At 38.7% G+C, this 15,579-nt stretch overlaps 1 protein-coding gene across 2 annotated transcripts in view; it reads right to left on the bottom strand.

Annotated features, from left to right (window-relative positions):
- Positions 1 to 15,579, bottom strand: part of CBL (Cbl proto-oncogene) — an 89,140-nt gene that overhangs the window by 20,484 nt on the left and 53,077 nt on the right. For both annotated transcript variants that reach the window (XM_079929479.1, XM_079929480.1), the window contains 9 exons: positions 13,854 to 14,010; positions 12,907 to 13,028; positions 12,432 to 12,569; positions 11,035 to 11,122; positions 10,090 to 10,221; positions 9,673 to 9,876; positions 3,236 to 3,367; positions 2,769 to 3,149; positions 931 to 1,025 (listed from right to left, as the gene is read on the bottom strand). In XM_079929479.1, coding sequence (XP_079785605.1) covers positions 931 to 1,025; positions 2,769 to 3,149; positions 3,236 to 3,367; positions 9,673 to 9,876; positions 10,090 to 10,221; positions 11,035 to 11,122; positions 12,432 to 12,569; positions 12,907 to 13,028; positions 13,854 to 14,010 — 1,449 coding nt within the window. The remainder of the gene's footprint in view (positions 1 to 930; positions 1,026 to 2,768; positions 3,150 to 3,235; positions 3,368 to 9,672; positions 9,877 to 10,089; positions 10,222 to 11,034; positions 11,123 to 12,431; positions 12,570 to 12,906; positions 13,029 to 13,853; positions 14,011 to 15,579) is intronic.

Genomic DNA, 15,579 nt, shown 5'->3' with positions numbered 1-15,579 from the left:
AAAAATGGTCCAGGGACTTCCCTGGTGGTGCAGTGGTTAAGTATCGCCTGCCAATGCAGGGGACACGGGTTTGAGCCCTGGTCTGGGAAGATCCCACATGCCGCGGAGCAACTAAGCCCGTGCGCCACAACTACTGAGCCTGCGCTCTAGAGCCTGTGAGCCGCAACTACTGAAGCCCGCGCGCCTACAGCCCTAGCTCCGCAACAAGAGAAGCCACCGCAATGAGAAGCCCGCACACTGCAACGAAGAATAGCCCCCACTCGCAGCAAATAGAGAAAGCCTGCACGCAGCAACGAAGACCCAATGCAGCCAAAAATAAATAAATTAAATAAAATAAATTAAAAAAAAAAAAAGAGTGTGGTGTTGGCATAAAGACAGACATATAGACTGATGGAATAGAGTGGAAAGCCTAGAAGTATCAACAAATCCTCACATATATGGTCAAATGATTGCTGCCGACCTTTTCATTGTTTTTTGTTTTTGGCCACACCGCGAAAGTGTCCCGGTTGGCTTTTTTAAAAATTTCTTTTAGGGACTTCCCTGGTGGTCCAGTGGTTAAGACTCCATGCTTCCAATGCTGGAGGCCCGGGTTCAGTCCCTGGTCAGGGAACTAAATCTAAATCCCATGTGCTGCAACTAAGACCCAGTGCAGCCAAATAAATTAATATTTAAAAAACAAAACCCAACAAAAATTGCTTCTTTGAAAAGATTAATAAAATTGATGAGCCCCAGCAAGACTGATCTATGTACATATGCACAGAGAAAATAATGGAAAGAAACAGTCCAAAACATGATAATTTTTACATAATGGAAATACAGGTCAATTTTAATTTTCTTCTTTATACTCTTCTGGGTTTTCTAAATTTTCTATAAATAAGTTGTTTAAAAGTATCAACTCTACTGTATGAAATATAATTTTAGTAAACTTACCTGGCAGCCAGAGAATAAATGGCATTGGCAGATGCAGAAGGTTTGATTTTGGGATGCTCACACTCTGGACCTGCTAACGGGCTGCTATTCGTATTCTGGAAAGAAAAGTGTTAAAAAAAAAAAGAACCTTCTTAATACAGCTAAGTATCTCCTCTTACTTATTTAATCTATTCAAAATAACAAGAACAATCATACAGACACAGACCTCTCCCCCAATGCCATGCTTAAGGATTATTATGTGTGACAAAAGTATATTTGAAAGTTCAAATGTAAGGGTTAGGGAGACAGTTCTAGGAAATGGGTTTTTTTTGTTTGTTTTAATTCTAGAAAGATTTGAGGAAACTGGCTGTCTGCACAAATACCATTCTAGCTTAAAAAATCTATACATCTTTCCATACTGATGCCACCAGAAAGTCAAACGTAATCCACTCTCACTAATTAGACTGCCTATCACATAAATGCCACTTGAATGCTAAGTTACCCTCCCCTTTCCCTTTCAACAAAGAAATACATAGTTCATTTAAGGACCACAGGATTTCTTAACTTCACCCTCCAATTCCATCTTTTTCTTGGATTTCTAACTACCTACTGGACAATTCTTCCTTCAATGGCTCATCTCAAATTCAACATGTCTGTCGCTAGTTAGCCAGGTTCAAAACCTCTGGGGTGTGTGCATGTGTATATGTGTGTGTATGCGATTTTTCATCCTTTTTTCCACCCACTGACTGCTTTCAAGCCTTTCTGGGTCTTTGTTTCATGCTCCCTAAAGTCTCGACCTAAACCAGCTCCCCCTCCTGCTCCTAGACCAGGATTCTTCCCCCTGTTTACCCAGTACCAGCTATATGAGATCCCTTTGTTATTCCTCAAATAGACTCTCCCAAACTCACTTGCTTTTCCCTCATCCCCCGTTGCTCCAGGTCACTCCCCACACTACTCCAGGTCTTTGCTCAGAATTGTACCCCATCCCTACATGTACCTGCCCCATCCCAACTTTCCCTATACCCTGTTTTTACCCTATTTTTCTCCACAGCATTCGTCGGAATCCACTATCTTACATGTTTTGTAACGTATCTTGTTCATTTTCCATCTTTCCTCCGGTGGAATGTTAACTTTGTGAGGGCAAACTTTTTTGCTCAGTGCATAAACGAACCAACAAAAGAAGGAATATACCTCTCCCACCCCCTGTTCTGGACCCATTATCTCATGCTTATCCAATGGACTGCTAACCTCCCTTTTTTCAATCTATTCTCTTTCCAATCCATCCTGCATACTATTCCTAGATTCCTCTCTTTAAACCATCATTTTGGTCACGTCACTCCACTAATTTAATCTTCACGTACTCTTCATTTGTACCAAATAAATTCCAATTCTTTTGGGAGGGGGTATACAAAGTGCTCTAATCTAGCAGCAAGGCTCCTTTCTAGCCCCTTTTCCTACTCTGATACCCAAAATTTGTTTTTCTCAAATTAAACTACTTCTTATCCCACAATACATCTTGAGCATTTCTGTCATTGTAGGTCTATTTTAAAACTGTATCCACTTTGGAAAGAATATTTCAAATTCAGATGCCACTCTTTCCATAAGCCCCCATGATTGCTCTATCTAGAAATAATCTCTCCTTTCTTTAAAACTGAAGTGTTTTCTATTTATACTACTCATGGCATACACACCCAGAAACACATTTATTGCATAACAAACATATTAACATATACACTTCTTGACGGTAGGGATTAATATTATCCTTGAATCCTGTACAAAACATACCACAGAACTGACCCATTCAATGCCATCCACGAATGTTTGTTATTAAGATAAATAATTTCAAAATCAGGACTCACCATGGAGGTATCCAGACTGAATGTGCTTCCAAGCCTAGGCACATCGGTTCTGGGTTCCATTTGTGAGGGCAAGGAAAATGGAAGTGAGTGCCGGTTGGTTAATTCTCTCCCTGTCCAGGGGTCACTAGGGTTTGGCGCAACTACTGGTACTTTGGGGATTGGCCGAGGCAGCCATGATGCTTCTCCAGCACGGCCAGAGGGGACGGGGGGCAGTTTGTCTCTGGACGGACAGTCGCCTGGTGTACATGGCAAGGGGCGTCTCTGAGGCCGTGTTTCCGCTCCACCAGAATATGGCCGGTCTGGAGGGGGCGGTGGTGGAAGATCTCGAAGAGTGGGAGGTATTGGTAATGGTTTGTCCTTATGAAGGGAGCCAGAAGGAGCCTGTGGAAGCATGATGGAAGCAATCAATCAAACCCCACTAATACACAACAAAGAATCAGAAAATGTAGAAATGGATAATGCTTTACCTTAGAAGCAGTTCCAAGACCAGAAGCACTTGAAGGAATAGATATTCGCTGTTGTAGAAGGTCAAGTCGTGGTGGCACTGGGGGAAGGGAAGCTTGTGGGGCCATGGAGAATGGAGAAGGAGGTCGTTCCACCTAACACAAAAAAATTTCCTAACAGGTTATTCTTGTCTGGTGGAATGGTATCTCTCAACTCCTCTGAAAGATGTACACAACAAGTACTACATGAACACAGAATATACCAACGAGCCTGACTTTGGCTTAAGGTAGTGCTTCCTGAATTATTTCTATGTCACCAGAAGAGGGCGCTCTCAATCACAGAAATACCATGCAGATGCAAGCTACAGGCAAAATGTAATATCTAGAAAAGGCTGTGCTACATAAAAAGCTTCCTAGCTTATAATTTTAGAAAACTTTACAATTTCCCATATTTTCCTCTTCAGAAAAAGAAAAAAATCTTTCCAAGATTAAAAACAGAAAATCATATTAAAAGAAAGGGGCATACATTAACCTCTCAACAAATCACCTAGGAAAATAATGATTAAGGGGCAGAACGAGGAAAGAAATCAAAGTTAATAAATTCTCCATGGGTTATTGTGATTAAAAGAAAAAAAGAGATTTTTAAGAGAAAATGATCAATGGTATTACTAAAAAGCATCTTTAGTTCTTCCAAAGAAATGCTATTTCAATTCAGTAATTAAAAGGGATAATTTTTTTTGTCAATTTGTATTCTAAAAATTGAGGTGCCAAATCAAAAGAAACAAATAAATGTATAACCTTTTCCATTTCCCTGCCTACAGCAGGGTGATGAGTAGCTGATAAGCTTGTCCAAGTAAGCTGTCAAGAGATATACAAGAATTTATACAAAATACTAATTCACATTTGCATTCCCTAAAAGCAAAATAGATGGAAAATAGGCAAACATGTATTACAAGCACTTATGTAAGGTGACAGAGAAACAACCATCCCCATACTGAGTCCTATCATTAATGCTGGGAGGTGAATGAGGGAAAAAAAGGCTGCATCATCAGCTACTTGCTTTTACTCATGCTTAAGAAAACGGGCTCCATGTCAATGCAGCATGAGCAGCTAAACACCTCAAGGGTTAAGGAAGTGCAAAGTGATTAGTCAAACTAACTCTCACTTCATCATCAATATCTAGTCACTGCATCTTGTTGATTTTCCCATAAAATAATCTCATATCTATATCTTCCTTTTCATTCTACTTACCAACTTCAGACCTGATTTATTAAAACCCCCTTCTAGTGATTCTCCCAACTTCTAGATTCTTATCTCACCAAATCATTTTGCTCACCATTACCAGCTTAACCATCCTTAAATACTCACTAGTTCAAAACCCATCCATCAGTAACTTCCACTTTCCCATGTCACAAAATGTCACTTTCCTGCCTCGCTTTCTCAAGTCTAATTTGGTGTCCCTAACCAACAGCATTTTCCATAATGCCCTGTGTTGGAATTCCTACCTCCCTAACTTTGTTCAAGTTGTTTCTCAATTTGGAAGGCCCTCTCTGCCTATTTTGATCCCTCCCACCATCCATCCCTCCTTCTCATTCCTAAAGGGCAGAGGATTGAGTTAATCATATTCTTCAATTCACGTTTCAATATCATAACCGACCCACGAGATGTTTTTTTATCTCAACATACAACAAAGTTCCAGAAAAGGATAAAAGCACATACGGGGACGAAATTATCAAAGAAATAATACAAGAATATTTCTAAGACCTAAGGGACATAAATACCCATATAGAAAGCGTTCACTGCATAGCTAGCCCAAAGAAAGAAAAGAAAACTAATAACCAATCAACCAACCAACAAAACACTTAAATTTTCAGGGAATCAAGGATAAGGAAAACATCCTAAAGGCTTCTGAGGATAGAGGGAAAGGAGGTACTAAAGAGCAAAAATACACCAGAAACTAGAAGTCACTGAGGCTGTAACAATTCATAGAGCTAAATTTTTTTTTCAACCTAGAATTCTGTACCTAGTCAGTTTGAGGGTTGAATAGAGACATTTTAAGATATCAAACGTCTCAAAAATTTCACCTCTCACCTTTTCACAGAAAGCTATTTTGAGAGCATACTCCACCCAAACAAGGAAGTTAAAGCAAGAAACATAAAAACACGGGAGTTAAGAAATAGGCACTCCAACACAAAGAAGAGGCAATGAAGCCCCACGATGATGGTGAGGGGAGACACCTCAGCGTGACATGGAATGCAGCACACCCAGTGAGAAACCAGTCCAGACTGGAGCCAAAACATGGCAGACTCCCATATATTAGTATACTATATAACATAATATCTACTATATTAATATGCTAATAGAATTTACTCCACAGAAAATCATATCAAGAGGATGTCTGGTAAGACGTGGTCGTGACAGGTACAAACTGAACACTAAGGAAATAAAAGTAAATCAATTATTTCAGAAAAGCAGAAGGTTGTAAAAGAAAGCAAAAGTAATTATCAACACATTGTAGTATATTACTTGATACAATAGGGAGCAAAAATCACTTGAATACTGACAGAACCAAAAAACATTCAAATTAACTATAGTCGGAAGATAGGGAGTAGGAAGGAGGGAGATAAGACATTTAAATCCTTTTCTAAACAGATAACTAATATTGCAGAATCAAGAGAAAGCAGTATAGTATATGGTTAAGGAACAGCTTTTAGAACCGAAAAATCTGAATGGGACACAGGAGTTAGAGGGGGTAGAAGCAGGGAACTGACATTTCTGTAAACCTTTTAGCAATTCTTTTAAACTTAAAAAAAAAAAAATCCAAGTGCACTGATCACATGGAATTTTTTAAAAAGTAGATTCACTATTTTAAAAACAAATCAGGGACTTCCCTGGTGGCACAGTGGTTAAGAATCCACCTGCCAATGTAGGGGACACGGGTTCGAACCCTGGTCCGGGAAGATCCCACATGCCGCGGAGCAACTAAGCCCGTGTGCCACAACTACTGAGCCCGTGCTCTAGAGCCCACGAGCCACAACTACTGAGCCCACCGTGCTGCAACTCCTGAAGCCCGTGTGCCTAGAGCCCATGCTCTGTAGCAAGAGAAGGCACCGCAATGAGAAGCCCGCGCACCGCAACAAAGAGTAGCCCCCACTCGCCGCAACTAGAGAAAGCCTGTACACTGCAAGGAAGACCCAATGCAGCCAAAAATAATTAAAAAAAAAAAAATCAAAACGAAACAAACAGCAAAAAGCAACAACAAGCTACTAGGATATGACGAAACAGACACTCTCATAGTCTCATATACTTTGCGAGTGACTTTAGGACAAAAAATTGGGAACAAAAACAGTTAAGATATTTTTATTCCAGTATTTTATTCATACAAAGTAGATAATGAACTATAAGGTACAAAGAATAATAAAAGATGAAACACCCACGTAGAACCTATCATTCAGCTAAGAAATGAAACACCATGGCTTTCTGAAATTCCCATGTGTCCCACCACTAATTATATCCCTCTCCTCTCTCAAAGAGTTTAAATGGACATACTCTAATCTAGCAATTCCACTATTAGAAATTTACCCTACAGACAGACTTGCAAAAGAATGTCCATATGTGTAAGCCTGGAAACAACAGGAATGTCCATTAAGAAGAGACTAAATGAATTACAGAATAGCCAAGTGCAAAACAATATATGAAGCTGTTTGTTTTTCTACTTGAATTTTTACAGTATGCATTTATTTATTTATTTATTTATTTGCGGTACGCAGGCCTCCCACTGCTGTGGCCTCTCCCGCTGCGGAGCACAGGCTCCGGATGCGCAGGCTCAGCAGCCATGGCCCACGGGCCCAGCCGCTCCGCGGCATGTGGGATCCTCCTGGACCGGGGCACGAACCCGTGTCCCCTGCATCGGCAGGCGGACTCCCAACCACTGCGCCACCAGGGAAGCCCTACAGTATGCATTTATTACTTTTATTTAAATGAGTAAATTTAATCTCATTTATATATATTAGCTACAGAAAAAACTGTTAAATTTCTTCTTTCCTCTAAAGTCCTATAGCACTTAGACTGTGTACCCAACAATTTAGAATAATGTGCACTGTCTGGCTTGTATTAAATAGTGTTTCACCTGTATATATATTCTCTTCCCAAATAAAACTACTATCTCCTTTTGGGCCTTTGTCTTAGGTTTCTTATCCCATATAGCACTCAAGAGAGCTACTTAACTAGCACAACAAACAGCGTGCAAAAGTAGTATGTGTTAACCGTGAAAAATTCAAACATACCATAAAATGAAAGTCCTCTGATCCTGTAGCCTCAGAAATAATAGTAATGTGACGTGTAGTCATCCAATTTTCCCCCCATGCATGTTAAAATAATTCTTTTGTAACTAAATAATTTTAACAGAAGTAAGGTGATATTATATATAATATACAGTTGTTTTTTTAATTTAATACACATTGACAGCTTTCCACTTAAGTATATGTAAACTGAGTTCACTCTGCAGAGCATTCTGTTATATGGACTGTAGTAGACAGAATAATGATCACGGTCCCCTCTCCCACAGGAAGATGTTCATGCCCTAAAACCTAGAATCTGCGAATCTGTTATCTTACTTGGCAAAAAGACCTTTGCTGATGTGATTAAGGGTACAGATCTTGAGATAGGGGAATTATCCTGGATTATCCAAGTGGGCCCAATCTAATCACATGAGTCCTTAAAAGTTGAGAACCTTCATGACTGAAGGAGGAGGAAAGGAGTCCAGGAGCCAAAGAATGTAGCTGGCCCCTAAAAAATACCGTCAGCTGACAATCAGCAAGGAAACAGGGATCTTAATTCTACGACCGGCAAGGAACTGAATTCTGCCAAACCCAAATGAGTAAGGAAGGCCGACTGTATTCATTGCACTGTGCCACTTTACATAAGGGACTTGGGCATCTGCAGATTTTTTTATCTGCTGGGACTCCAGGACCCAATCCCCTGCGGATACTTTCTTTTGGGTTTTTTTTTTGGCCACACCACGTGGCATGCAGGATCTTAGTTCCCCAGCAAGGGATTGAACAGGTGCCCCCTGCAGCAGAAGCGTGGAGCCCTAACCACTGGACAGCCAGGGAATTCCCAGGAAATACTTTTAATATAATATTACAAGGTGATAAGTTCTATGGCAGACATATTCATAGCATCCCAGAAACACTTGGCCAGACCTAGATTATTTGTTGGTCTTGGGCATGGGGGAAACAGGGTAGAGTATGGAAAGGTTTCCTAGGAAATGAAAACTGAGCTAAATTACATAGAAACTATCAAGACAAAAGCACGGAGAAATTTTTAGTGGTTCAGTCTTGCTGGATTACAAAATACAAAGTGGAAAGGATTACCAGGGCAAAGTGCCTAGAAAAGAGAATGGACTTATTACTCCATTAAGTAATGAGAAGTCATTAAAGAGTGTGAGGCAAAGGAATAAGGTAGTCAAGGTATGTGCTGTAGATCAATGACTCTGGAAGCGGGACGAACAGATGATTATAAGAGCCTGAAATAAGGCAGTGACATTGAGGACAGAAAGGAAAAGATACACTGGATACGATCACTTAAGAGATGGAATCCATCCTTTCAATATTTATTGAGCACCTACTATGTGCCAGGCAGTCAGGTGCTGGTATAAAAGAAAGCTTCTTTTGTACAAAAAAATGCCTCCTATGAAGTTATAACAGTCCAAACTAGAGAACTGACAACATATTAGAACCTCTGTTCTTCAATGACTGCCTTACTTCTAATTAGTGAATAAATCCCTGTTTTACCCTACCACTGACGTAACAGAACTTGTTCACATACTTTCTTAGCCTTTATCTTTCCCATCTTTACTAGGACCTTTCTAGTTTTAGTTTCTGTATGGTACCTCCTATTACCCTCCAATCACTGTAGTTGCCATTTATTTGGTTGTTAACGGTGCCTCATTTCTCCCGCCCAAACCTAACTTTCCAATGCCAAGACTCCATTAGAAAAATAGGCAAGGAGAAAATATTCTGCTCACAGTAGCAAAATGGGTCCAATTCTTTTACTCACCCCTCATTTTCTCTACCAAGCTATCTGAATAGAGCCCAGTTCTAGCATACAGACAATAAGAGCATGGGCCTTGAAGCCGGAATGTCTGGCCACAGATTCTGGTTCGACTGACTAGCTGTGTGACCCTCAGCAAATTCCTTAGCCTCACTGTGCCTTGGTTTCTCCCACTGCTAAATGAGGAGAACAGTAATATCTACTCACATGGTTACATGAATATGTATCAGTATAAGATTATGAGTTAAAATAAGTAAAGTACTTAGCATCATCTTTTCTCACACAGTAAACGTTCAATAAATATTAGCTACTGTTACTCCTTGTATTTTGGATGTCATTAAGTGCTCTATTGCTTTAGGACACAACTGATAATGGATTTTGCCACAGTCTCTTAAACTGAAGCTTACCTTGGCACCAGCCAATTCCTTCATCATGAAGAGAGAATCATCAGCTCGTTCATCGTCATCATCATCATAATTTGGGGAGGGAGCTCCCTCTGCTCCTTGCCTCAGCAGGCTGCCACTTCCTCTAGGATCAAAGGGATCGACCACAATGGGCTCAGTACCTTTAATTTCACATCGGCAGAAGGGACAGCCCTGGCCTTCTGATTCCTGCAAAGGAAACAGGAGATGGTAATAGACACATCTGAAAGTTCTTAAAATATTCGTCCACTAAAAATACATTTCCTAGAAACGAAAAAAGAATCAAAAGTTTAGAACCTACCCCACAAACCAGGCCATTCTTTATATCCGTAAAGGATATATAATCCCCAATTCTTCATTGTCATTACTTAGCTGAGAAAAGAGCATGGTTTGGATCCATACCTGCCAGGATGTTAGACAGGATGTGCACATGAGGTGTCCACAGGGCTCAATCTTTACATCTTTATCATTTTCAGCACATATTTTACACAGTTGGAATGTGGAGCCCATCTCACAGTATAATTCATATTGTTCCTTTGATTAAAAAGAAATTAAGAGATTATTCAGCCTATTGCAAATATCTGTTGAATGAATGACTGCAGCTGTAAACGCTAAAAACAGGAAAATTGAAAACTGTTACTTTTAATACTACTTTTGCTTGTATGAAAGTGTCACAACAGTGTTCAATTAAAACAGAAAGCACCTAGTCTTGGTCCTTTTTTTTTTTGGCCGCACCCTGCAGCATGTGGGATCTTAGTTCCCAGACCAGGGATCGAATCTGTGCCCCCTGCAATGGAAGCACGGAGTCTTAACCACTGGACCACCAAAGAAGTCCTTTGGCCCTATTTTAAGAAGCACAGTTTAAAAAGAAACCACACAGGACTTTCCTGGTCTCGCAGTGGTTAAGAATCTGCCTGCCAATGCAGGGGACACAGGTTCGAGCCCTGGCCCGGGAAAATCCCACATGCCGTGGAGCAACTAAGCCCGTGCGCCACAACTACTGAGCCTATGCTCTAGAGTCAGCAAGCCACAACTACTGAAGCCCGCATGCCTAGAGCCCGTGCTCTGCAACCAAGAGAAGCCACTGCAATGAGAAGCCCGCGCACAGCAACGAGGAGTAGCCCCCGCTCGCTGCAACAAAGACCCAATGCAGCCCCAAAAAATTAAAATAAATAAATTTATTTTAAAAAAGGAAAAGAAGCCACACACACCTAAATTCACTAATCTAGTCAATGGTTTAAAATTTACGTGTTCCAATCACTTAATATAATTCTACTGTCAGTTCTGTAAAGTATTATACAAAAGCTTGGCTCTAGTAATATGGTTATAATTTAAAACAAAGTTCACCTGGGTCACTTTGATGTGGTCTTGGGGAGTTGGTTCACATAAGCCTGTCAGGTCTGGATTCTGATTCCGTCCATCAGGAAACAAATAGCTATAAAAAGAGTAACCAATCTTGGGGTTCTACTGAAGCCAATTTATCACTGCTTACTAATACAGACAAATGTTATCTAGGAATTCTCTCATTCTAAAAGGGCAATTTTGCATAAGTGCAAAGATAAATTTTACTAGTACTTCAAAAAAATTAAATAACACAGATCAGTTCCAAGAAGATACTCTCCAAACATTGATACTCTTTCTCTATTTTAATCAAGGGGTTGACAAACTTTTTTGTAAAGTACCAGAGAGTAAATATTTCAGGCTGTGCAAGCCGCATAAGTCTGTGCCACACATTCTTCTTTGGTTGTTTTTTTAACAACACTTTAAAAAGGAAAAACTATCTTAGATGCAGGCTGTACCAAAACACCTAGTCTGTGGGCCGCAGTTTACCAACTCCTGTTTTAATCTGTGGATGGCCACAAAGTGGAAATTCCTAATTTAAATGACATTTGCTTTGACCAAAGACCTGAAATACCTTTGTTTACAGATTTAACACAGAGAGACACTAACTTAAAGACTGGACCACCAGAGAAGTCTGTTAATTTAAAAGAAATGTAACAAGAAGCAAATTAAGCCACCGAGATCAACTACCAGGAAGCTTCTAGCATCAAACTGCTCTGCCATTTGGGGAAGTACCCCTTTCAGCTCCAGTGTTACTGTAGAAGACGATGCATGATGGAAAATGGATTTTCCTAATCACTTTAAAACACAAGTCGTTTTCTGATACCTGGTCAACTGTTAGTATTTTTAGTGCTTACCAACTGATAATCAATTTGAATTCCAAAAGGAATAGCAATTCTGGAATAAATAAGAACTTAGTCATGAATATTAGCAGAGGCTACAAAAGCCCACAGCCTGAAGAAATGCTGCTGAATCAACACGAAGTTAGGATGAAGGCTGATGAAGGCCACTGAGCGCGCTGCCATCAGGAACATCTCATCATTCTGATGCTGGCTAGTCAAATAACAGGTAACGTTTTCTGCTAATTGGTATATTTTAAAATCTAGCATAGATTTGAAAATAAATTAACATTTAGAAAAAAAGAAAGACAAAATTTACTCAGGGTAACAAGCGAAGTAGTAGAGAAAAATAATTTCACTCAAGGAATCCTTCCAAAATAAAAACCAAAGTCCTACTGAACCTGAAAATCCAATAGCCCCAATAGCGGGGGCTACAATATAACCTGTCAATATGTGTCCTGAATCTTTATCTGCAGAAGAAACCTGGAATAAAGTCATTAATGATGCAGTTTTACAGCCCCTAAGTTCCTAGACTCTAGCAGATGGCAAACAGTATGTACTTACAAGCCTTCCCTGAAGCCATCAATCAGCGCTTGGAAGAGAGGTTTATTGTGAGGAATTGTCTGGAGAATGTTCCCATCGGCAGTGACATACCCAATAGCCCACTGACCCAGACGAGTACAGCTCAGCCGGAAAATGTAACTGAGAACAGAGAGAAACAAAATCTTTAATATACATACTTGCATTAGGGTGGAAAGACAAGACAGAGACAAAAATCAAAAGGACCCTCAATAATAGATTCTTTAATGGCTTCAGACCAAAAGCAAAAGACATATAAGCTCAATTCTTAAGTGGCTTGAAAGCATTTATCAAATCATAGTATCTGAATATGTCAATTCCTCTGATAAACAGATATCAATTCTGCCGCAGAAATGTGGTCACTGGGGAACTAGTAAAAGATCATGTTTCCTCTATTTCAGCAAAGGTCACAGGAGAATAAAGTTCAGGTGAATAAACCTCTTTGCTTCGTTGCACTGACCTGCCAGGTTTGTGAATGAATTTCTGGAGCCGAGCTTTCACTTCATCATATGTCAGGAAAGCCATGTAACCAGGATGAGTTACAGCAAGACTGTTCCAGTTCCTGAGCAAAGAAGACCAGGGCTAAGGAAACAAGAGATCAATCAGACCATTTGGCTCAAGACATACAACCAGCCTCAGAGCAATGAAGAACAAAAGGAAAAGCAACCTGAATTCTCAATTATAAATTCTCCATTTAGTGTCACATATTTTCAATCATGTTGTTACTTTAAGGGAAGACAAACATGTTTGGGAAATAAGAACTCTGAAAAGCTAAGAAGAAAATTACACATGCTTATAGGGAGAAACTTAACTATACAAAATGAAATTCAGAAAATTTCCAAGCAGCTCTAACCAACAGTAGTGAGGCTAAACAACAAACAAAAACAGAGAAACAGGGCAAGGCCTAGATGTGCAAGTAAGAAGTTTCAAATAAAGGTTTACACAAGGTGGCATATACACCCATTGTTTTTAGAAAAAGAAAGAAGTGAGTTCTTTGTGGAGCATCAATACATCTCAATATTAACAATCAAGAATTTCAATACCATAGGAGAAAAAGCTGGAAACATACATAAATGTTCAATAACAGAACTCACTAAATATATTATACCCATCTTTAGGATGTTCTACAACCATTAAAATGATGCAAAGAAGAATATTTAATAATAGAGAAAGATTATAAATGTGAGGGGAATAAAGCAGATTATATAGTTATTCTTTTTACAAAAAAAATTTGTATATATAAAATAGAGTAGTTTTAACCTTTTTTTTTTTTGGCTATAGTTTCTAGAATGAATAAAATTATTTTCATAATAGGCAAAATCCCAAATGTCCAAATGTTATTTTTTAAAAAGGTTTCTCTTCAGAAAAATAGCAATAACTAGTTTAGCCAACGTTTTAGTATCCTACCTGAAAGAGTCGTGTAAAGATGTCGAATTCAAACACTGAAATATAATCATTGCAGGTCAGATCAATAGTGGATTTCAGAGCCATGGCCTCCAGCCCAGAACTGATGGGATGTACTTCATGAAGGGCCTGTCTGAAGCTCTTCCAAGGTACTATTGTCCTAGGATGGGAGTGGGGGTAGGAGAGAAGGCAGAGTGAGATAACAGATAATTTCAGGCATTGCTACATTCAAGGAAAAGAGAGCCACATTAAGCTCTCAATATCAATTTCAGTTTTCTTAAAGAAGCTGAACTATATTTTACATTGAGAACAGAAAGGGCATAAATGATACATTTCTTAACTTTCTAATGAATAAATTAATAATAGAGACATCTTTTTCTACTTTTCTTCGGCAGAATGCTATAAGTTCATTCCCTTTCTCATCTTTCTTCAGACATTTGTTCTATTAGAAAAGCATTGGAAAGAGAGATAAGATTATCCTTCTTGTATAACAGATGTAATCTGTGTCCAGATCTTTACTAACTGAAAGCTTGTGTTTAACTTTTTAAAAGCACATAAAACACTCTGTGTTCTTTTGAGGAACCCACACTATCAAGGACTTCACTAGAGGAATATAGGCTTAAGGTACAGGAAGAACAGAGTTCTGATAGAGATGAAGAAGAAATTATTTAACATAAGAATGACTAAACCCCAGATATGGCTAGCAAAAGATATTGTGGGATTTCTATTTCTCAAGATCTTAAAAAATAAAATAAAATCTCATTGCCTTTGAAAAGTTTATGTATTCACCTGCCTGAAAGTAAGAGAACAAGTGGCGTTTCAAACTCTTTTCTAATGTAGCTAGTTATTAAGTTAAAGGAACAAAGTTAAACTCATTCCCATTCTCTTCAATTAAGTTTTTAAAAATCACTAATTATTCTATATTTAATGTTTAAACATGATTTTTTAAAATAAATCAAGCGTTTAACAAACTTCAAATCAATTTGTAGTATATACCTGAAACTAACTTAATAGTGTGCGTCAACTATATTTCAATTAAAAAGAAAGAAAGCATTTAAAGAGAGATTTACATTAGGATCTGTATATTCAACTGAAAAATTTTATTGTTTTCTACCTTTTCAGTTCTTTGAACCAAAATTTCAGGGGATATTCAAGAACATTTATATTAATACTTAGAAACATAAACTTGTCTCATAAATCTGTCTATATAATGTAAGGCTTCTGAATATCAAAAAGACAATATAACAAGTGGAAAGACAAGCCGTAGACTAGGAGAAAATATCTCTAATGTAAGTGACTAACAAAGAGTTAGTATCTTACAATAGGAAAAAGACAAACAACTCAATAGGAAAATGGACAAGTCAGGAATAGGAATAGGAAGATCAGAATAAGACTCTTAATTGGTGACAAATGTGAAAAGGTGCTCAAGCTCCCTTGTCATTTAGGAATATAAAGCAAAATATGATACCAATTCATATCATCAGTGTTAGTCAAATTGCAGAGCTACTGGAACATGTGTGCACTACTTATAGGAATATAAACTGGTACAACCACTGTGGAAAGCAATTAGGCAATATTTGGCAAAGCAGAAGATGTGAAACCCCCTGACTCAGCAATCCCACTTCTAGGTATGTAACTATTGAGAAACTCTTGCATATGAAGACAAATACAATTTTGCTTTCTGCAGCACTGTTTTGCAATAGCAAATAGTTTGAAATGTAAATGTCCA

Source organism: Stenella coeruleoalba, assembly GCF_951394435.1.
Source record: "Stenella coeruleoalba genome assembly, chromosome: 8".
NCBI classification, from domain to species: Eukaryota; Metazoa; Chordata; class Mammalia; order Artiodactyla; family Delphinidae; genus Stenella; species Stenella coeruleoalba.
This window is presented reverse-complemented; position numbering and strand designations above follow the sequence as displayed.